The 19865-nt window shown below is 44.3% G+C and overlaps 1 protein-coding gene across 7 annotated transcripts in view; it reads left to right on the top strand.

Annotated features, from left to right (window-relative positions):
• unc5b (unc-5 netrin receptor B) overlaps positions 1–19865 on the top strand; it is a 355814-nt gene that overhangs the window by 248834 nt on the left and 87115 nt on the right. For all 7 annotated transcript variants that reach the window (XR_006309712.1, XM_043679165.1, XM_043679161.1 and 4 more), the window contains one exon: positions 14499–14720. Coding sequence is in view for 6 of the 7 variants with exons in the window: in XM_043679165.1 (XP_043535100.1) it covers positions 14499–14720 (222 nt within the window). In the remaining variant the exon portion in view is untranslated. The remainder of the gene's footprint in view (positions 1–14498; positions 14721–19865) is intronic.

Raw genomic sequence — 19865 nt, 5'->3', positions numbered from 1 at the left:
TCAGCTATTTCTTATTTTACTCGAGCACAGTCCGATCCCACAGCGCCCATCTTATTGCTGTAGCAATAGCGCAGGAATTCAAGGACTTGCTTTTGTGTTTTTTTTTGCTTTTTTGAAATCCAAATGAGAGGAGAGAATATCAGGCAGCCTGGCCAGACATTGTCAATCCTTCACGCATTTTCAGCTTCACAGACTAGTTGGGAAATGCAGTGATGGTTTCCATCACTTCAAACATCTGCATTCCGGTCAGAACCTCTTGGAAAATGAGGCATCGTATTTGCTTAAATTTAAACTCCGTAAACTTAAGTCATCTTTTTTCCATTCTCCTCCCACCGCAGTTAAACACAGCAACATAAACAACTGTGAACAACTCATCTAACATTCACTCACTCAGTTTTATTTGTTTACCTTCAGGTCATGGCCTGTATATTAGAGTAATTACGACCAGATATTTCACTTCCCCTTTGTAGTGGTGGTAATGGGGCTGCTGCTGTGACAGTAAAATGGATTGAAAGGCTCTAAGAGCTGCCAATGTACAGGCACTTTTTATTCACTCTTAGAAACACAGAATCCGACCGTGCGGAAGCAGGCCATCAACTCTGCACCAACCCTCCAACACATCCAACCCAGACACATTTTTATAATCCTGCATTTCCCCTAGCTAATCCACCAAGCCTACACGCCCCTGGATACTATGGGGCAATTGAACATGGCCAATCCACCCTAACCTGCACATCTTTGTACTGTGGGAGGAAACTGGAGCACCCGGAGGAAACCCATGCAGCCACGGGAAAAATGTGCAAACTCCTCGCAGACAGTCGTCCGAGGCTGGAATCGAACCTGAATCCCTGGGTTGTGAGACCGCAGTGCTAACCACTTGGGATGTGGGTGTCATTGACTAAGCCAGCATTTGGAGCCTGTCTTTATTGCACACAGGGCAACTAGGAATCAACCACACTGTTGTGGGTCTGAAATTATTAATAGGCCAGACCTGGTCTGAGTGACAGATTTCATTCCCTAAAGGGCTTTCATTATTTCTTTTCAACTGAATATCATTGGGCCAGATTTCAACTGAATTCAAGTTTCCACCTAATGGGATTTTAATCCACATTCCCAGAATGAGGGTTCTGGCTTGTTAATCTTGTGATATTACCACTAGGTCACTACCTTCACCTACTCTAAACATATAGAGGGTTCTTGTGGTAGTGTCCCTATCTCTGAGCCAGGCATCCTTGGTTCAAGCCCCATCTAGAGTCAGCCCATTGAGTCCCCACCAACAAAACTACCACTAAAGGTGTGCTGATCCCAATTTCTTGCATTTGTCCCACATGCTGGAATGCTACGATATTTCAAATGCTTATCCAAATTTTTTGAAGGTTTCTGGCCTGCTCTAGAGGTGTGTAATAACATCTCTGAAACGGGCTGATTTAAAAATATACCTGCTATGACAGGGAACCACCTTTTCCATCTCTTCGAGGCATCATCGAAAGGGCTTGGATACAGACGTGGTCCAAAAGGGGATATTTCTCTTTTCACTATTCCCTGCAAGTTGAGTTCGGACTGAAGAAACCTCTTCCCTCAGAGAGTAGATAGACTGTTGAATGCACCGTGATGGGTGGCACGGTGGCTCAGTAGTTAGCACTGCTGCCTCACAGTGCCAGGGACCTGGATTCAATTCCAGCCTCGGTCTGTGTAGAGTTTGCACATTCTCCCTGTGTCTGCGTAGGTTTCTTCTGCGTGCTCCGGTTGCCTCCCACAGTCCAAAGATGTGCAGGTTAGGGTGAATTGGCCATGTTAAATTGTCCATAGCATTAGGTGCATTAGTCAGAGGGAAATGGGTCTGGGTGGGTTACTCTTCAGAGCTTCGGTGTGGACTTGTTGGGCCAAAGGGCCTGTTTCCACACTGTAGGGAATCTAATCTAAAATTTGACATTGAAGGGAAAGTAGCCCATCAGAGGAGGGATAGGGCATGGAAGGCTATATCCGTAAGATGAGTGGGAAGAGGTTTGTGTGAATCACATGCAGAGGCATGAAGCAGTTGGGCTGAATGGTCTGTCCCCGTGCTGAAGAACCAATATAGTTCATTCCGTGACATGCCAGATGAAGTCAGATGCATTGACTCAGGGTGCCTGAAGCAGTAAAACACTTTTCAAAACTGCAGTGTAAATCCCTTTCCCTGTGTTCTGACTCTGATGGATTTGAATTGATTCTAACATTGACCTATAAAGAGCCTTGATTGTATCATAGTCAGGAAAGATTACAGTAAACCAGTCTGAATTGGTTCTGTCCACGCGGGTCAATTGGAATCAGCTTCCAACTGAGATGTGCGGAGATTTGCTCTAAAACCATTACTGAGAAACTCGACAGATAAAGGAAGCTGATCAAAGTGGAAGTGTAAATTGTTGGGAAGCTGGAGGGGAATTGTAGCTTTTGACAATTTAATATGGCAGGACATGAAAAAATGTCTTCCAAAGGAGAATGTTGTCATTGTTGATGGATTATTGTCAAAATGGAAATGTAAAAGCAGAAGGAGAATATGTCTGAATATATCAGCAAGTAATAAATGTATTGACATTGGCCCATTAACCCCAGGTTGGGGGGTTCGGCTGGTCTGCTGTACATTTCCATTGGTCCAGTTTACTGAGAGTGACTGTGTCAGAAACTGTTGTTGAAGAATTTCTCCCGTCAGCTTTGCATTGTTTGAGATGGATGAAGTCAGGGCACTGAGTGCTCTGCTGAATCTTCAACAGCAAGAATGAGAGAGGTTTGTCATGTCTGACCCCCACCTCACACCACTGACCCATTCCACCAGCTGTGGCCTCATTAAAGGGGGTCAGTTAGTTTAGTTGGCTGGACAGCTGGTTCATTAATGCAGAGTCACACTAACGATATGAATTCAAATCCTGCACTGGCTGAGGTTACTGAGAAAGAATTTCTTTCTCAGCCACTTGCCCTCACCTCAGGGATGGTGACCCCTGGTTTAAATCGCCACCAGTCAGCTCTCTCTGGTGGGAGAGTGGGAGGGTTGTAACTTTAGCAACTGGATAACGCTTTCATCTCTGAATCAGACAGTTGTGAGTTTGATCCAGGCTAACACATTCAGACAAAGCATGTCAGAGTGGCTCAGTGATCAGCACTACTGCCTCATACAGCTTCAGGGACCTCGGTTCGATTCTAGCCTTGGGTGACTGTCTTTGGTTTTCTCCAAAGATGAGCAGCCTGGGTGGACTGGTCATGCTAATCTGCCCATAGTATCCAGGAATGTGCAGGCTAGGTGAGTTAGACATGGGAAGTGTGGAGTTACAGGGATAGGGTGGGTCTTGGTGGGCTGCTCTTCAGAAGGTTGGTATTGCCCTGATGGGTCAAATGTCCTGCTTCTACACTAGGGATTCTATGTTGAGCTGATACTGTGCTAACAGAGGAACCTTGGGTCACTGCATGACTTGACATTTTCGGATGGATATAAAGGATCCTGCAGACTGATTACAAAGAAACACAGGGATATTCTCCTGAACTAATATTCATCCTTCAACCAACACTGACAGCAAACAGGTGATAGAACATAGAACAATACAGCACAGAACAGACCCTTCGGCCCACGATGTTGTGCCGAACATTTGTCCTAGCTTAAGCACCTATCCATGTACCTATCCAATTGCCGCTTAAAGGTACCAATGATTCTGACTCTACCACTCCCACAGGCAGCGCATTCCATGTCTCCACCACTCTCTGGGTAAAGAACCTACCCCTGACATCCCCCCTATACCTTTCACCCTTCACCTTTGAACACTAATACACCATAGGCCTTCTTACAAGCTCTATCCACCTGCGTGGCAACTTTCAAAGAGCTATGAACATAGACCCCAAGATCCCTATGCTCCTCCACCTTACTAAGAACCCTACCGTTAACCCTGTATTCCGCATTCTTATTTGTCCTTCCAAAATGGACAGCCACACACTTGACAGGATTGAACTCCATCTGCCACTCCTCAGCCCAGCTCTGCATCATATCCAAGTCCCTTTGCAACCGACAACAGCCCTCCTCGCTATCCACAACTCCACCAATCTTCGTATCGTCTGCAAATTTACTGACCCCCCCTTCGACTCCCTCTTCCAAGTCATTAATAAAAATTACAAACAGCAGAGGACCCAGGACTGATCCTTGCGGAACTCCACTTGTAACTGCTCTCCAGGCTGAATATTTACCATCTACCACCACTCTCTGACTTCGACCGGTTAGCCAGTTCTCTATGCAACTGGCCAAACTTTCCACTATCCCATGCCTCCTGACTTCCTGCATATGCCTACCATGGGGAACCTTATCAAATGCCTTACTAAAATCCATGTACACTACATTCACTGCTCTACCCTCATCCACATGCTTGGTCACCTCCTCAAAGAATTCAATAAGACTTATAAGGCAAGACCTACCCTTCACAAATCCGGGCTGGCTGTCCCAAATCAAGCAGTGTCTTTCCAGATACTCATAAATCCTATCCCTCAGTACTCTTTCCATTACTTTGCCTACCACCAAAGTAAGACTAACTGGCCTGTAATTCCCGGGGTTATCCCTATTCCCTTTTTTGAACAGGGGCACAACATTCGCCACCCTCCAGTCCCCTGGCACCACCCCCATTGACAGTGAAGACGAAAAGATCATTGCCAACGGCTCTGCAATTTCCTCGCTTGATTCCCACATAATCCTAGGATATATCCCATCAGGCCCGGGGGACTTGTCTATCCTCAAGTTTTTCAAAATGCCTAACAACTTGTTGGGCCAAATGGCCTATTTCCACACTGTAGGGAATTTATGAATTCTATATCTTCCTTCCTAACAAGTATCTCCTCTAGCTTACCAGTCCATTTCATACTCTCCTCTTCAACAATACGGTCCCTCTCAATTGTAAATACTGAAGAAAAGTACTCATTCAATACCTCTCCTATCTCTTCCAACTCAATACACAGTCTCCCACTACTGTCCTTGATCGGACCTACCCTCGTTCTCGTCACATATCAGATTAGATGTTTGTTTTCTACAGTATTTAGTTACTTGTGAAACATGTTGGGTCATCCTAAGGTGCTATTGAAATGCAAGTGCTTCCCTTCCCATCTCTCGAACAGCAAGTGTTGGTAGTTGAAATGAGGAGAGGATGTTGCTGGTGCACATTAACGAAAAGGCTTTTATCTTTCTGGGCTGTGTCAGGTGTCATGAACAGTTGATGTTGCCAAGTCTGTGAGGAGAAATTTTCCCGTCTTTGAATAAACTGAAAGATTGATTTCTTCTTTCCCCGTTTACTGAGCTTTAATCCATTTGACAAGTGAACTGACATCTCATTGACTTCCTGTGTTCAAGCCAGGGAAACAAGTCAAACCGAAAGCAAACCCCTCTTTGAAATTATAGTGCAGATTACAAAATTAACTGCAAGGTCTGAGGAAGGATCACTGGACCAGAACTCTGATCTCTCTTCATAGAGGCTTCCAGATTTACCGAGCTTTTCTAGCAATTTCTATTATTGTTTCTGACCAGAATGCCTCTCAGTTTACTGAGAGAATGTATCTTGGAATGTATTAATTATTTCAGATTGTTGTAGGGGTAGGTGCTGGTTATGTAGCACTGGACGGATAATGCAGACTAAAGTTCTGAAGGCATGAGTTCCAAGACCATTCCGATTAATGATGAAAACTGAATCCATTTAAACAGCTGGATTTATAAAATGAGCAGTCTCATGGTGAGCATGTAACCATTGTTACAAAAACCCATCTGATTCTCTAATGCTCTTTAAGGAAGGAAATCTGATGGGTCTGTATGTGACTCCAAATCCACAGCCCTGTGGGTAATTCCAAACTAAATGACCAGCAATAAATACTGAACCAGCCAGTGATGCCCACAGCCCATGAATGAATGATGAGCAAGAGTGCTCCCAATCACAGCCACCAAGCCCTGTTTCTGCATATCTACCTCCAGTATTATTTACCACCGGAGACTGTGGTGACTCTCAGGTTAAACCACCACCAGTTGTCTCTCTATAATGAGAGAGCAGCCCCTATGGTCTGGCAGGACTATGATTTTAACTTTATTGTAAAAAGTGCAAACAAACATCAGGATTTGTAGGACAGATCCCATACTGTGAAGTTATAAATATTGGGGAAGGCAGAATGGGCTGGTGCTGTTGTTTCTAAGAGAAAGGATGGGCGAACAGAGGTGGACAACAATATGCAATAGGTTTGTCGGGTGTGCGTGGAGATGATGCTTCCACTTTTTTTAATATTGAATCCTTACAGTGTGGAAACAGGCCATTCAGCCCAACAAATCCAAACCTACCCTCCAAACAGTAACCCACCCAGACCCATTCCCCTACCCTATGTTTGCTCCTAATGTACACATCCCTGAGCACTATGTGCAATTCACCTAACCTGCACAGACATGTGAGAATATTCAAATTCCATGCAGACAATCACCTGAGGCTGGAATTGAACTTAGGTGGGCTGAGGCAGCAGTACTAACCATCAAGCCACCATGCCACTTCCCAGTCACTAGGGAGACTGTGACTAAGTGAGTCAGGAATTAACAGCCATCAGTATCTCTTCCCATTAGAGACAGGGAATTATTTATAAAGAGTCACAGAGATGTACAACATAGAAAAAGACCCTTCGGCCGGTCAGCTGGTCAAAAACAACCCCCTAACTATTCTAATCCCACTTTCCAGAAGTTGGCCCATAGCCTTGTGTGTCTTGGTATTGCAAGTGCACACCTCAATACTCCTTCAATGTGCTGAAGGTTTCTGCCTCTCCCACCCTTTCATGCAGTGAGTTCCAGACTCCCACCCTCTGGGTGAGAAAGCATTTCCTCACATCCTCTTGAACCCTTGTGCCCCTTACCTTAAACCTATCCCACATGGTCACTGATCCCTCTACCAAGGGGTCGGTGTGCCACTTACTCTGCCTCATTGGTACTTAGGCTATTTGGCTGGAGAACTAGGAACTTTAAGGATAAGATAGCCACTAATAGATCTGATAGAGGCTTCAGAAGAAACTTCTTTAACCACGGTGGCACAGTGGTTAGCACTGCTGCCTCACAGCGCTAGAGACCCAGGTTCAATTCCCGCCTCAGGTGAATGACTGTGTGGAGTTTGCACATTCTCCCCGTGTCTGCATGGGTTTCCTTCGGGTGCTCTGGTTTCCTCCCACAGTCCAAAGATGCACAGTTTAGGTGAATTGGCCATGCTAAATAGCCCGTAGTGTTAGGTGAAGGGATAAATGTAGGGGAATGGGTCTGGGTGGATTGCGCTTCGGCGGGTGGGTGTGGACTTGTTGAGCCAAAGGGCCTGTTTCCACACTGTAAGTAATCTAATCTAATCTAATTAGCTTAGTGAGAACATGGAAGTCACTGGATGCATTTGAGGCAAATCGCCTTGATCCATGAAAGGGTGGCTGGAAAAACATGCAGAAAGGAGTTGTAGGATCGGGTATGGAATGGGATGAAGAGGTAACTGGAGAATGAACATATGGAATGGTTGGGCCGAATGGCCTATTCCTATTGTACATGCAGTGTGCGTATTCCCACAGCCACTGAATGTGAGACGGTGTTGCCAAGAGATCTGTCTGTATGTGCAAGATGCCTTTGTGGAATCTTCCTCTCTGAGGGTTTGTTTTAATGATACTTCCTTCGAACTCTGCCTCGTTGGGTCTTTCATCACGTGAGATCAGCAGCATTCTGCAGACCACCCAAAAGCAAATACTTGTGGGAAGTATGTCCTATCAAACGAAACGCACATTTCGCACGTGAACTCCCTCCAGTGACAGTGTGGTGTTTCTCCACTACTGTACACCGTCTGCTTTGTCACTTTTAGCATGGCGGTGGGTTGGTGGGGGGAGGCTGGGCAAAGTTGTCTGATTCATGATTTACACTTTGGAAACCGTAATGTGGGTTTATTAATGAGGCTGTTCTCCTGGATAATAAATGGTGCCTTTTTTGCACTTAACAGTTTGACCCGATACATTCCTGCCATCGTGTTTGTAGGGATACAAGGAACACTTGTCCCTCTCAGCACACACCTTTGTGTGTAGCATTAAAACTGGTCAGAAGCAGATGCAAGTGGAGCATCTGCTTAATATGTAAAGTTATTGCATTTTGTGGTGTTTCCATGTGTAGGTGGACAATCTCTTTCTCTTCCACCCTATCAATATTGATGCACTCCTTCCTCCCACTGGCATTCGATCCCCTGAAAGGCGTTGTCAGATAGCCAGAGGCAGACTTGCTCAAATTGCAGGCAGTATGTTTTCGGTTGGGCACGGCAGACCAAGGCAGTACAGAAATGCTGAAGAAATCCAGAAATCTCATGACAACTTGACACGATTTCAAACTTCCAATTTAAAAACACATGTTTGAGTAAAAAGGGGAGGGGGAAAAAGGACAATTTGTCCTTCTATTGCATCTTTCACCAGCTGAAAACACGGTGAAGGTGACAGAGTACACTTTGTGATGTGTGGTAATGTAAGAGAGCCGGCAGCCATTTTGCACACAGCAAGATCCCACAAACACCGATGTGATAATTTTTTTTGTGTAATGATGTTGCTGTGGTGATAAATATGTGTCAGGACACAGGGCTGGGGGTGGGGAGTGGGGGAAGCGTTCCGACTCTTCTGGGAAATAAGTCCAAAGGGTCATTCACACCTGAAACACAGGGCAGAAAGGGGGCTCAGCATGAGGTCTCATCGGAGAGATCAAGTGCACTGAAATCGAGCAGAGCCCCACGCTGGCAATGGCCAGGTTTTGTAGCATCGCTCAGGAGTCAGATTGATTTTGGGGGGGCCTTCCCAGCTCAATATGCCTGTCACCATTACCTGTTCCAGAGACAGTCAGTGTGGAGAGACCTGGGTCAGCTAAAATACTCCTTTACCAAGTGCAAAAATAACATAAAATATTGCACAAAACTATCCAATATTCTTCACGTTCTCAAAGGAAATTATAAGGGATCTGTTTCTAATTGGACCTGACTGCATGGAAAAATCAACCAGCCCAGGTTTCCAGCGATGCTATTTTTTTCCACAGGTCAATTTGACCTGCGTATTAACTCCAGTTCACCCTGGTACAGCTAAGCATTTCATGTGGTTGGAATGACAGCTCCTCACCAATGGCCAAGACATCTGGCTACGGTGGAAAATTGCAGCGACTCGTGTGTTTTATTTTAAAATCTTTGCCTTCACGTGTGGGTCAAGCAGGACGTGTTTCCCTGAAAAAGCACAGTGCATCCATTTACACAACAAAAGAGGTATTCAGAGTACGGTTTCCTAAAGCATGCATTGGTCTGCCACCATGAAGCCAGGTGGTCTAACCCTCCCCTCCACAATGCTGCTAAGACTCAGTTGGTAGTCTCTGTGGATTACTGAAGGAACGCCGCACTGCGTGGGGGCATGGATATTAAACTGGGGCTATTGCCTGGCCCTCTGACCTGCAGGTGAAGACTCGCCTGCGAGGCACTTAGCTCGATTGGCGATGTAGAGTGATACTTTTTATTCATCCATGGGATGAGGACGTCACTGACTAGGCCAGCATTTATTGCCCATCCTTCATCACCCAGAGGGCAGATGAGGGTCAATCACATTGCTGTGGGTCTGGAGCCACCTGTAGGTCAGACCAGGTAAGGATGGCAGCTTCTTCCCTCAAGGGCATTAGTGAACCAGATGGATTTTTCCAACAATCAATTCATAGTCATCATTAGATTCTTAATTCCAGTTTTTTTTAAATGAATTCAAATTCCACCATCTGCCACAGTGGGATTCTAACCAAGATCCCCAAACCATTATCTGGATCTCCAGATTAACAGTCCAGTGATAATACCGCTAAACCAGCACCTCCCCATCTACCATTGCTAACAGTGGGACCAAGAAGGTTACTTATTCTCAACCTTGCCTTTTGCCTGGGGCATAGTGACCCTCAGGTTAAACCACCACCAGTCCCTCTCTCTCTCTCTCTCTATTGAGAGAGTGGGATTATGGTAATTTAACCTTTGAAAGTCTATCAATGATGTGATTGCAGAGATGAGCAGTGGAGTTAACCCCTTCCACACTGGCTGACAGACAAGACAATTGAATGATTCTCTCATTGATGAAGTGTGATGAGCATGTTGTAGCGAGCAGCTAACTTTCCAAACGTCATTCAGTAGATTAATTACTTCAGAAAGTAGACAGGATACTGTGTTACTGTTACTGTTAGCATAATACATGACCTATTTCTAACACTCCACTGGCTTAATTTAGGGAACACAAAAGGTTCCAATTCATTATCCAGCTAGACATTGTTCCAGAGACAATGATGCACACAGGGCCATATTGTAACATAAATTGACAACTGCTGTCGGTGTTGTACAATGTCTTTATGCAGGTGTACAGCATTTAAGCATAAAAACTAGGAGCAGGAGTAGGTCATTTGGCCCATCGAGCCATTCACTAAGACCAATGGCTGATCGTCAATCCCAGATTCTCCTCATTTCCCTAAACATCTTAACTGTCTAGAAATATATCTATTTCTTTCTAAATATATTCAGTGATTTGGCCTCCGCAGATTTAAATGGAAGAGAATTGCACAGGTTCACCACCTAACAGGCTTGCCCAGTGTCCCGAGACTTTGACCATTTGATCTGAGCACCTACAGTGCAGGGAAACATCCAGCCCTGTCAAAGCTCTGCAAATTTCAAGAGATTCCCTCTCGATCTTCTAATATCCAGTGAATCCAGGCCCCAGCTAACCTGCTGTCTCCTGACATTCAAAGGAATCAGTCGAGTGGTAACTTTATCAGTGCTTGTCTTAAAATAGCAGGAGAAAGGAATTTAATGAAAAAGAACAAAATATTGCTAATGCAGGGAATAGAAATGAAAGTGGAAAGTGCAGGAGAAACTCACCAGGTCTAGCAGTATCTCTGGAGGTAGAAGCAGAGTTAATGTTTCAAACGTTCATCAGATTTGAAATGTTGACTTTTGTTCCTCTTTGCACAGATGATGCCTGACCTGCTGAGTTTCTCCAACAGGAATTTGACATTTGTGTGTTATCCATTCACACAGTGATATCATGACAAGCGTATCCAACCTTAAAATAATTGACCGGACAGCTTCTTCATGATTCAGAGTGACTCCAACAGCGTGGGTTCAGTCCCCGCACAATGAAGGACTCTCCTTCTCAACCTCTCCTCTTGCCTGTGGCATGGTGACCCTTAGGTTAAACTATCACCAGTTTTTTTTTCCTCTCTTCTCTCTCTCTCTCTCTCTCTAATGAAATTAAAAATCACACAACACCAGGTTATAATCCAACAGGTTTATTTGGAAGCACTAGCTTTCTGATGAAGGAGCAGCGCTCTGAAAGCTAGTGGACTATAACCTGGTGTTGTGTGATTTTTTAACTTGATCCACTCCAGTCCAACACTAGCACCTCCACAGCATCTCTCTAATAAAAGCAGCCCTGTGGCTTGGTAAGACTACGGCAACTTCCCCTTTAAAAGACAGAACATATCACTTCACATTGGAGAATAAACTCTGTCAGTGAAAACACTGCAGTGTCATGCTATGCAAATTGTGATATTCCACAAGGATTCACATTCTGAATAATTATGTTTAATGTGAATGTGATGTTAGCATTCACAGATGATTGAATGATCGTGACAAAGTGTTTGTAGGGCTGAAACAAAATAATGATAACCGATATCCATCTCTCGACTGAAACACTTCGCAAAGATTACTTTTGAGATTTGAACTCTGTGTTTCACCTAATGATTGCAGCTCGCATTTATTTGTGTGGGAGCATCTCAAAGTGTTTTCCAAAGGCTTCATCAAGAATGAAAATTAAGATGTCAGCTCAAGAAGGAGACACTAAAGAAGGAGAGATGAACGTTTGGTCAGAGAGGTGGATTTAACATTGGATTTCAAATAACAAGTAGCCAGGAATGAAGATGTTTTGGTGGTTTTAACAATATAAGACTCCATGCAAACTCTTCCAATGAGACAAACTCCAAAGAACGTAAGAACTAGGAGCAAGAGTAGGCCATTCTGCCCATCGAGCCTGCTCCGCCATTCATTAAGATCATGGCTGATTTTTCCGTGGACTCAGTGAGGAATTGTGTGTTTGAGGAGATGACAGATTAATATTTCATAGGTTGCTGCTTCATTAAATTGCCTCATGAAAAATCACTGCTCACCTGGAGTTACCTTTCCACAGGCTGTTGCTGGGCGGAATAGCAAAAAATGCTTTCTTTACTTTCTCTCGGTTAGCAAATAGCCTTCTGTTTTTCATTGCTTACATCTCGTTTTTGGGGTTTAGTGTCTATTTGTGCTCCAGCAGGTTTCAATCTGCCCTTCAGGGAAGCTGGAAGTCAGCCATTAACCCCAACAGCAATAACTGATTTCCAGCTCTTCCTCTTCCACCTTGTTCTTCTTTCTCTTCCATTTCATGTGGTGCGTCCAGCAGTGTTGGTTGAAGTCCTTCTCCATCCCCTCCTGTCAGTCAGCCATTCGTCTTCCAATCCCACTACATTTAAAACTCTCGCCACTGCATCTTTCTGTCTGGTCTGAGGCACTGCTCTCCTCTTTCTTCCTGGCAATCCCAGCTGTATCACGCACCTCATCGCACTCTCCCTCTCTTCATAGAACAGATAACCACATCATTTTGCTCTCTTTGCAGTTACTTTCCTTAGTTCTCCCACAATCTTTGCTGCTTCCTTTCATACACACCTTCCACATACATCTCAGCTTCCAAATCTTATTACCATCCAGTCACTGGTCCTCTCTTGATGTTACCAGATCTTCTGCTCTTTCTCACAATGCCATTCTCACAACGTATATTTATGCAAAAACCCAAAAACACTACGGATGCTATAATTCAGAAACGAAAACAGAAATTGCTGGAAAAGCTCAGCAAGTCTGGCAGCATCTGTGGAGAGAAATCAGGAAGGGACCAGTTCTGAGGAAGGGTCACTGGACCTGAAAAGTTAACTCTGATTTCTCTTCACAAATACTCCCAGACTTGCTGAGCTTTTCCAGCAATTTCTGTTTTTTCTTAGTTACATTTACATAAGTTATGTTTATCTAAGTCAACATTGCCTCTTGCTTTCTTGGTAACAAACAGAGCATGCTCTACAATTTCTGTCTCTCATTGGTCTTTCAGTCTTGATGGATGTTGACCCCCACCTTGGACCAGCTGTAATACTGTCCTGTTTGTATTGGCTGCCTATCTTTCATTTCCTAGTTATACTTCAGTCCCACAATGCTCTGTCACCCAGTAGACATTCTACTAGCCCAGGCTTTCAAATCCATTTCTTTCTCCATCATGTGGTCTCTGGGTGGACATGATACAGCTCACCAACACCTGCTCCAGGGCAGCTGGGGATGAACAATAAATACTGACCCAGCCGAGAGACCCAAGTCCCAAGTCTGTTGCCAAATCCATTGACCTGATTAATCAGCAGCTAATTGTATGGTGAATCAGACTCGATTTTAACTATTTTAGTAGTTAACTATTTTAACAGAGAGTTGGAGATGCATTTGATGAATAAACCAGCTGGCTGACAAAAAATGTTCTGTACTTTCTATTTTTGAACTGCATTGTAAATGAGATAGTGCAGAAAGCTCCAATTTAGTCCTATATGTTACAATGCTGTACTAACTCATTATAATCACCGTAATATTCTCCTTCTGTAGAAACAAAGTAAACAGGGATAGGCCATCCAGCCCTTCGAGCGTGTTGATGGATAGGTGCTCAGTTTAAATAGTACAGGCATAAAGAACCTAGCCAAGAGGCAGGGGCAAGTTACAATGACTGGGCAGAGGAGAGAACATTTGAGGAGAGAGAGATTTGCAATTCATCTGATCCTCCTCAGTCCTCGTACTTACACAATCCTGTCTAATAGAATGATAGAGCCCTCATTTTCTTTATACTGAGCTGTTGTTGAAAGATTAGCAGCATTGCTAACAAGAGAGTGCGTATTCATGGGTAAGGACACCGCCTCTCCCCATGGGGTACAGGTGAATAGACAATGTATAACTCACAGGAAAAGGAGAGAGAGGAAACGTGAGACTGAACTGAAAGCCTGAACTAGGAGCTCTTTGTGAAGTGGACGCTGGGAGCCTAGCACTCACCAAGGTGCAGAAAGATCCAATGTTAAACACACTGACAAGCCCTGTATCAACCACGGAGAGGAATGGGTGACTGTAAATATTGAGGGCAGCTGGTCTGAGTTGGCACATTGCTAAACTAAACAATTCCTTATTATCTGTCCTGAAAGACACTGTAAACACATTAGGCTGCAGAAAATGCACTGCACACTTGTTATGACACCAGGCTTGATTGATTAAGTGCTGGAGTTCTCTATAACTAGTGTCATTATCTCAGGATAATGGACAGCCTTTGGTTCCTGTGTGACTAATCTCCTGTGCTGTATATTAAATGCCATGCAGTTAAACCTTCCTTAAATACTCTTCAGTAATCTCTGTGCTGTTCCTTATCACCCCTAGGATCCGAATATAGCGATCTGCTTCCCGAGAGTTTCCCCTCTTCACCAACAGAGCCACTTCCACGATTCCAAGTGGAGCCAGATGATGCCTATATTGTCAAGAACAAGCCAGTTGTCATGGCCTGCACCGCTACACCAGCCACCCAGATCTACTTCAAGTGTAACGGGGAATGGGTGCATCAGAAGGACCATGTGACTGAGGAGAATGTGGATCAGATCACAGGTAAACGGACATAACCCATTCTCACAAGCACCGTGGTGATCCAACAAGGTTGCACACCCTTGCTTGCGGGATTCACCAATGCAAGGGTGGACCAGACCCATCCATGATCGTCCTCAATGTCTCCACTGACACAGGGTTCCTCTCAGTTTGTAACTGTACAGGGGTCAGAAGGAACAGAAAGGTATGCACCAGGTCCCCTAACACTCCCTGATCCCTTTAGGTTCAACTGTCCTCGATGAGAGAATCCTGACAACATTACAGCAATCTGCTAAAGGGGGTTAAATCCAAAACGTAAAAGAGGAGGCTTATATGAATTATAAATGCTACAGAAACAGGTTTAACCCCACTCCACCGTTAAATATGATAATTGAGCTTAATGCCCTAGTCCCACTCTCCAAATTATTGAGATTTATTACACAGGCAGGTCATGTTGCGGCTGTACAGGACATTGGTTGGGCCACTTTTGGAATATTGCATGCAATTCTGGTCTCCCTCCTATTGTAAGGATGGTGTGAAACTTGAAAGGGTTCAGAAGAGATTTACAAGGATGTTGCCAGGGTTGGAGGATTTGAGCTACCGGGAGAGGCTGAACAGGCTGGGGCTGTTTTCTCTGGAGTGTCAGAGGCTGAGGGGTGACCTTATAGAGGTTTATAAAATCATGAGGGACATGGATAGGATACATAGACACGGTCTTTTCACCGGGGTGGGGGAGTCCAGAACTAGAGGGCATAGGTTTAGGGTTAAAGGGAAACATTTTAAAAGGACCTAAGGGGCAACTTTTTCATGCAGGGGGGTGGTACGTGTATGGAATGAGCTGCCAGAGGAAGTGGTGGAGCTTAATACAATTGCAACATTTAAGAGGCATCTGGATGGATTTATGAATAGGAAGGGTTTAGAGGGATATGGGCCGGGTGCTGGCAAATGGGACTAGATTAGTTTAGGATATCTGGTTGGCATGGATGAGTTAGAATGAAGGATCTGTTTCCTTGTTGTATATCACTATGTTTCTATGACTTTTGAAGCGTGGGGATTTGAATACTGGCCTGCTGGCTCACAGGTGGGGGTGGTACCGTTGCACTAGAATTGACCCTGGCCTACATGGGCTAGTTGGGCCGAATGGCTTATTTCTGTGCTGCCAGTTCAATCAAAGTCCAACTGAAAGCTGTAATGTTGATCATGAACATCTCAAAGACGTTGGTCACTAAGGACACCAGCACCTACTGCTGTTAAGAGGAGGAAGTTCAGGATAAGGAGCTACTAACACTGGCATTTTGGTGCGGTGGGGGGTGAAAACCTTACAGCAGAAGAGCTAGAGCTTTGTGAGAGGAACTGGCCAGATTGGAAGTGTCAGCAGTGCTACATGGTCGTTTGGGCTCCAACTCTGTCCAACTCTGCATCAGTGCCCAGATTAGACACAGGCATGCCCGCACACACACAGGCACAGACACACACACACAGACTTGCACAGACACATACACTCTCTCTCACACACACACATACACATAGATATATATACACACACACACACACACACACACACATTACACCACCCCCACCACCGCACGGGTGAGTTTCAGCAGGACCCTACAGTCCAGACAGGGAGCTTGTTAAGAGAAAGACCGGAGTAGGGGACCCTGGCTAGCTTTTCTTTCTCTTGCCCAGGGGCACGGTATATCAAAAACCATTCTCAGTACAGGCCATGTTTCATTTTGTATATATAAGTTTGAAAAGGGTGAAACACTGGAATGCAGAACATGAACAGGAGACAGCTTAAACTGCCTCTAAATGCTAATGTCTGTTTATATTACAAGAAATACTCTTCAGACTTTGAACAGACCTATAATTATGCATTCGGCACACTGTCTCCATAATGTCTGTTCTTGCTTGGTACTGGTAGCATGTTGCTGCTGATAGCCATTGTTACACTACGGACATATGTTTTCTTTTTAGCTCTGCTTATTTATTTCCTGCTTGCTTAACAAGACAGATAAAATGTCTTTATAAGTAGCACTTACTGACTTCTGTGTTAATTATCCATCCCCATTCCAGCACTAACAGACAGGATAGGGAAAACTTTTGCCCTGTGTTTATGACTTTATGTTTAATACTGGTTTTTGGATCACAGAATTATAGAGATTATTATGTGAGACAAGGCAGTTCTACCTGTTGAATTCTGATTGGTGCTCGGTCTTCATTGACCCAACAGCAATTACATTCCTGTCCCATAAAAATGAACTCCATTGGATGCTGGAAATCTGCAATAAAAGCAGGAAGTGCTGGAGAGAATCAGTAGGTCTGGCAGCATCTGTGGAGAGAGAAAGTAGTGTTTGATTTTTCCGATGGGTGTGTAAACATTGTGGTAATGTGCATAACATGAAGGACAGAAGAACCAGGAGCAAAATTAGGCCGTTCAGCCCATCGAGCCTGTTCCTCCATTTGATATGATCATGGCTGATGTTATCTCAGCCTTAACTCCACTTTCCAACTACTGTCCATAACTTTTAAACTTGTTACTGATTAAAAGTCTTATCTATCTCCTTACTCAATGTCCCTGGGGAGTGAATTCCACAGATTCACGAACCTATGAGAAAATCAATTTCTCCACATCTCTGTTATCCCTTGTCCTAAAACTATGACCTTTCATTCTAGATTGCCCCAAATAAGGAAACATCTTTTCTACATCCACTTTGTCAATTCCCTTTAGCATTTTATATACCTCAATTAGGTCTCCTCTTGTTCTTCTAAACACCAGAGAAAACGTCTTAAACTGCTCAATTTCTCTTCAAACCCTGCATCTCTGGAATCAGTCAGTGAGCTTCCTCTGAACTGCCTCCAATGCAACTACATCCCTCCTCAAGTAAGGAACAAAAACTATTTGCAATGCTCCAGATACACTGCTTCAAACTAAGATTGGATTCTCTACAGTATGGAAACAGGCCCTTCGGCCCAACAAGTCCACACCGCCCCTCCGAAGAGTAATCCACCCAAACCCATTCCCCTACCCTATATTTACCCCTGACTAACACTGGGCAATTTACCTGACCTGCACATCGTTGGATTGTGTGAGGAAACCAGAGCACCCAGAGGAAACCCACACAGACACAGGGAGAATGTACAAACTCTACACAGACAGTCTGGAATCGAACCCAGAACCTTGGTGCTGTGAGGCAGCAGTGCTAACCACTGAGCCACCGTGCTGCCCATGAGTGATAGAGAGACAAACAAATGGAGAGCAATCAACAAAGCTTTATCAGAAAGTTCTTCAGGAAGTCATTAGGGTCCTGAGGCAATGGATTGATTTAGCAAACTGTTGGATGGTGTGATGGGGATGAAGTGTGGGTGGATGGATGTATCCATCTTGTGAACAGATCTTCTCAGAGTGAGCTTTAGTATGGGGCTTCACAAATTAATGCAATGATGCAGCAAGGAAGGATGCCATTTGACCCATTGTGTCCGAACCAGATCATTGAAAGAGCAATCTTCGTAGTCCCACTTTCCCTTTAGCCCTTCAGATATTTCCCCTTCAATTATTTATCTAATGTCCCTTTGAAAATTATTATTGAATTTGCCTCCACTGCCCTTTCAGATGGTGTACTCCAGGTCGTAACAATGATTTATTATCCAGTGCTGAAAACTTAAGCATTGCCGGGAAACAATGCTGTCATTGAAATATTGATTTCAAATTGTTGAAAAGAATGACATTTTGTGGATCCTCTGTAATCAGTAATTGTTTCTAAATTTCTGTCCATGGAGACATTGGCTTGATGCTCTTGTATGGAACAGAATGGTACTGATGATTTGAGCAATGTCCTAAGAACACAAGGAGTAAAGTCAACGAGATTAGTGTGTTTGCAATCTGTCCTCAGATCACAGACACTGCAAGTGAATAATAATGGAAATCTTTAGATCCCTGGCATTGTACGCAGAAAAGAATCAAAGCCCTCAGAAGCAAAGATTATTTAAACAAAGGATTGAAATTACTGTCAGCAATGTCATATACACATACTGGGGGATAAATAATATGGTGGCTCAGTGGTCAGCCCCGCGGCCTCACAGCACCAGGGACCCGCGTTCAATTCCAGCCTCAGGCGACTGTCTGTGTGGAGTTTGCACATTCTCCCCATGTCTGTATGGGTTTCTTCTGGGTGCTCTGGTTTCCTCCCACAGTCTAAGGATGTGCAGCTTAGGGTGAATTGGCCAAGCTAAATTGCCCATAGTGTTCAGGGATGTGTAAGTTAGATGGGTTAGCCATGGCGGGGAAATACACAGATAAGGTGGGATGCTCTTCAGAGAGTCAGTGTGGACTCGATGGGCCGAATGGCCTGCTTCCACACAGTACGGCTTCTGTGATTCTAACTAACACTTGTGTTGGCACCTTTAATGTCACAAAACATCCCAAAGGACTTTTTGCAAGCCTCCATTAAAATGTGATGCCAAGGCAAAGGCGGAGACATGGGAACGGCTGACCAAGAGGAAGACTTCTAGCAGAGTTCTGAGAGAGGAGAACAAGGTCGAGAGGTTTAGGGAGGGAGTTAGTGTGCAGACAAGATGACAATACATTCGCAACAGATTGCTACGCACCGCCTTTTTTTGAAAATAGATTTGTTCATCTATTTAAAATGCACAGGAGAATTTGCAGTGAATTTTGTAAAGGGATTTTCTTCCCTTATTTCCTCAGCTTGAGGGGCTGGTGCTTGTTACTTGTGGCAGCACTGAACTGGAGAGACCGGATGCATTAGTGTAGATCTAAAATACATTAGAGACCGTTGTCTTTGGGAAATGTATCTAGGTTACTCTGCTGGGTAAATAAAGAGTAAGTTATTTGATATGTCTGATGGTTTCTGTTGAAACTGTACACCAGAGAACTGATGTAATTTTTTAGCTGCCTACCCAGTCCCATTGTTAATTAATTTGGGACGCAGTTTGTCTTGGGTTTTGCACATGAATTTCTCAAAAGACATTCAGCAGGAAAAGAAATGACAACAGACCGATTCTCCTGCCCCCAGTCTTGGGTTATGTCAGATTGCCTCAGTTATTTGAGCCAGAGGTTATAGGTTCCCAATGCCAGCTCAGGATGCAAATACATAATTATAGATTGACAGATCCAGGCAGTGCTAAATGTGAGCGGCATTATTGAGAGTGCTG

Source organism: Chiloscyllium plagiosum, chromosome 38 (genome assembly GCF_004010195.1).
Source record: "Chiloscyllium plagiosum isolate BGI_BamShark_2017 chromosome 38, ASM401019v2, whole genome shotgun sequence".
NCBI classification, from domain to species: Eukaryota; Metazoa; Chordata; class Chondrichthyes; order Orectolobiformes; family Hemiscylliidae; genus Chiloscyllium; species Chiloscyllium plagiosum.
The sequence above is the reverse complement of the archived record's forward strand: the minus strand, read 5'-3'. Positions and strand labels throughout refer to the sequence as shown.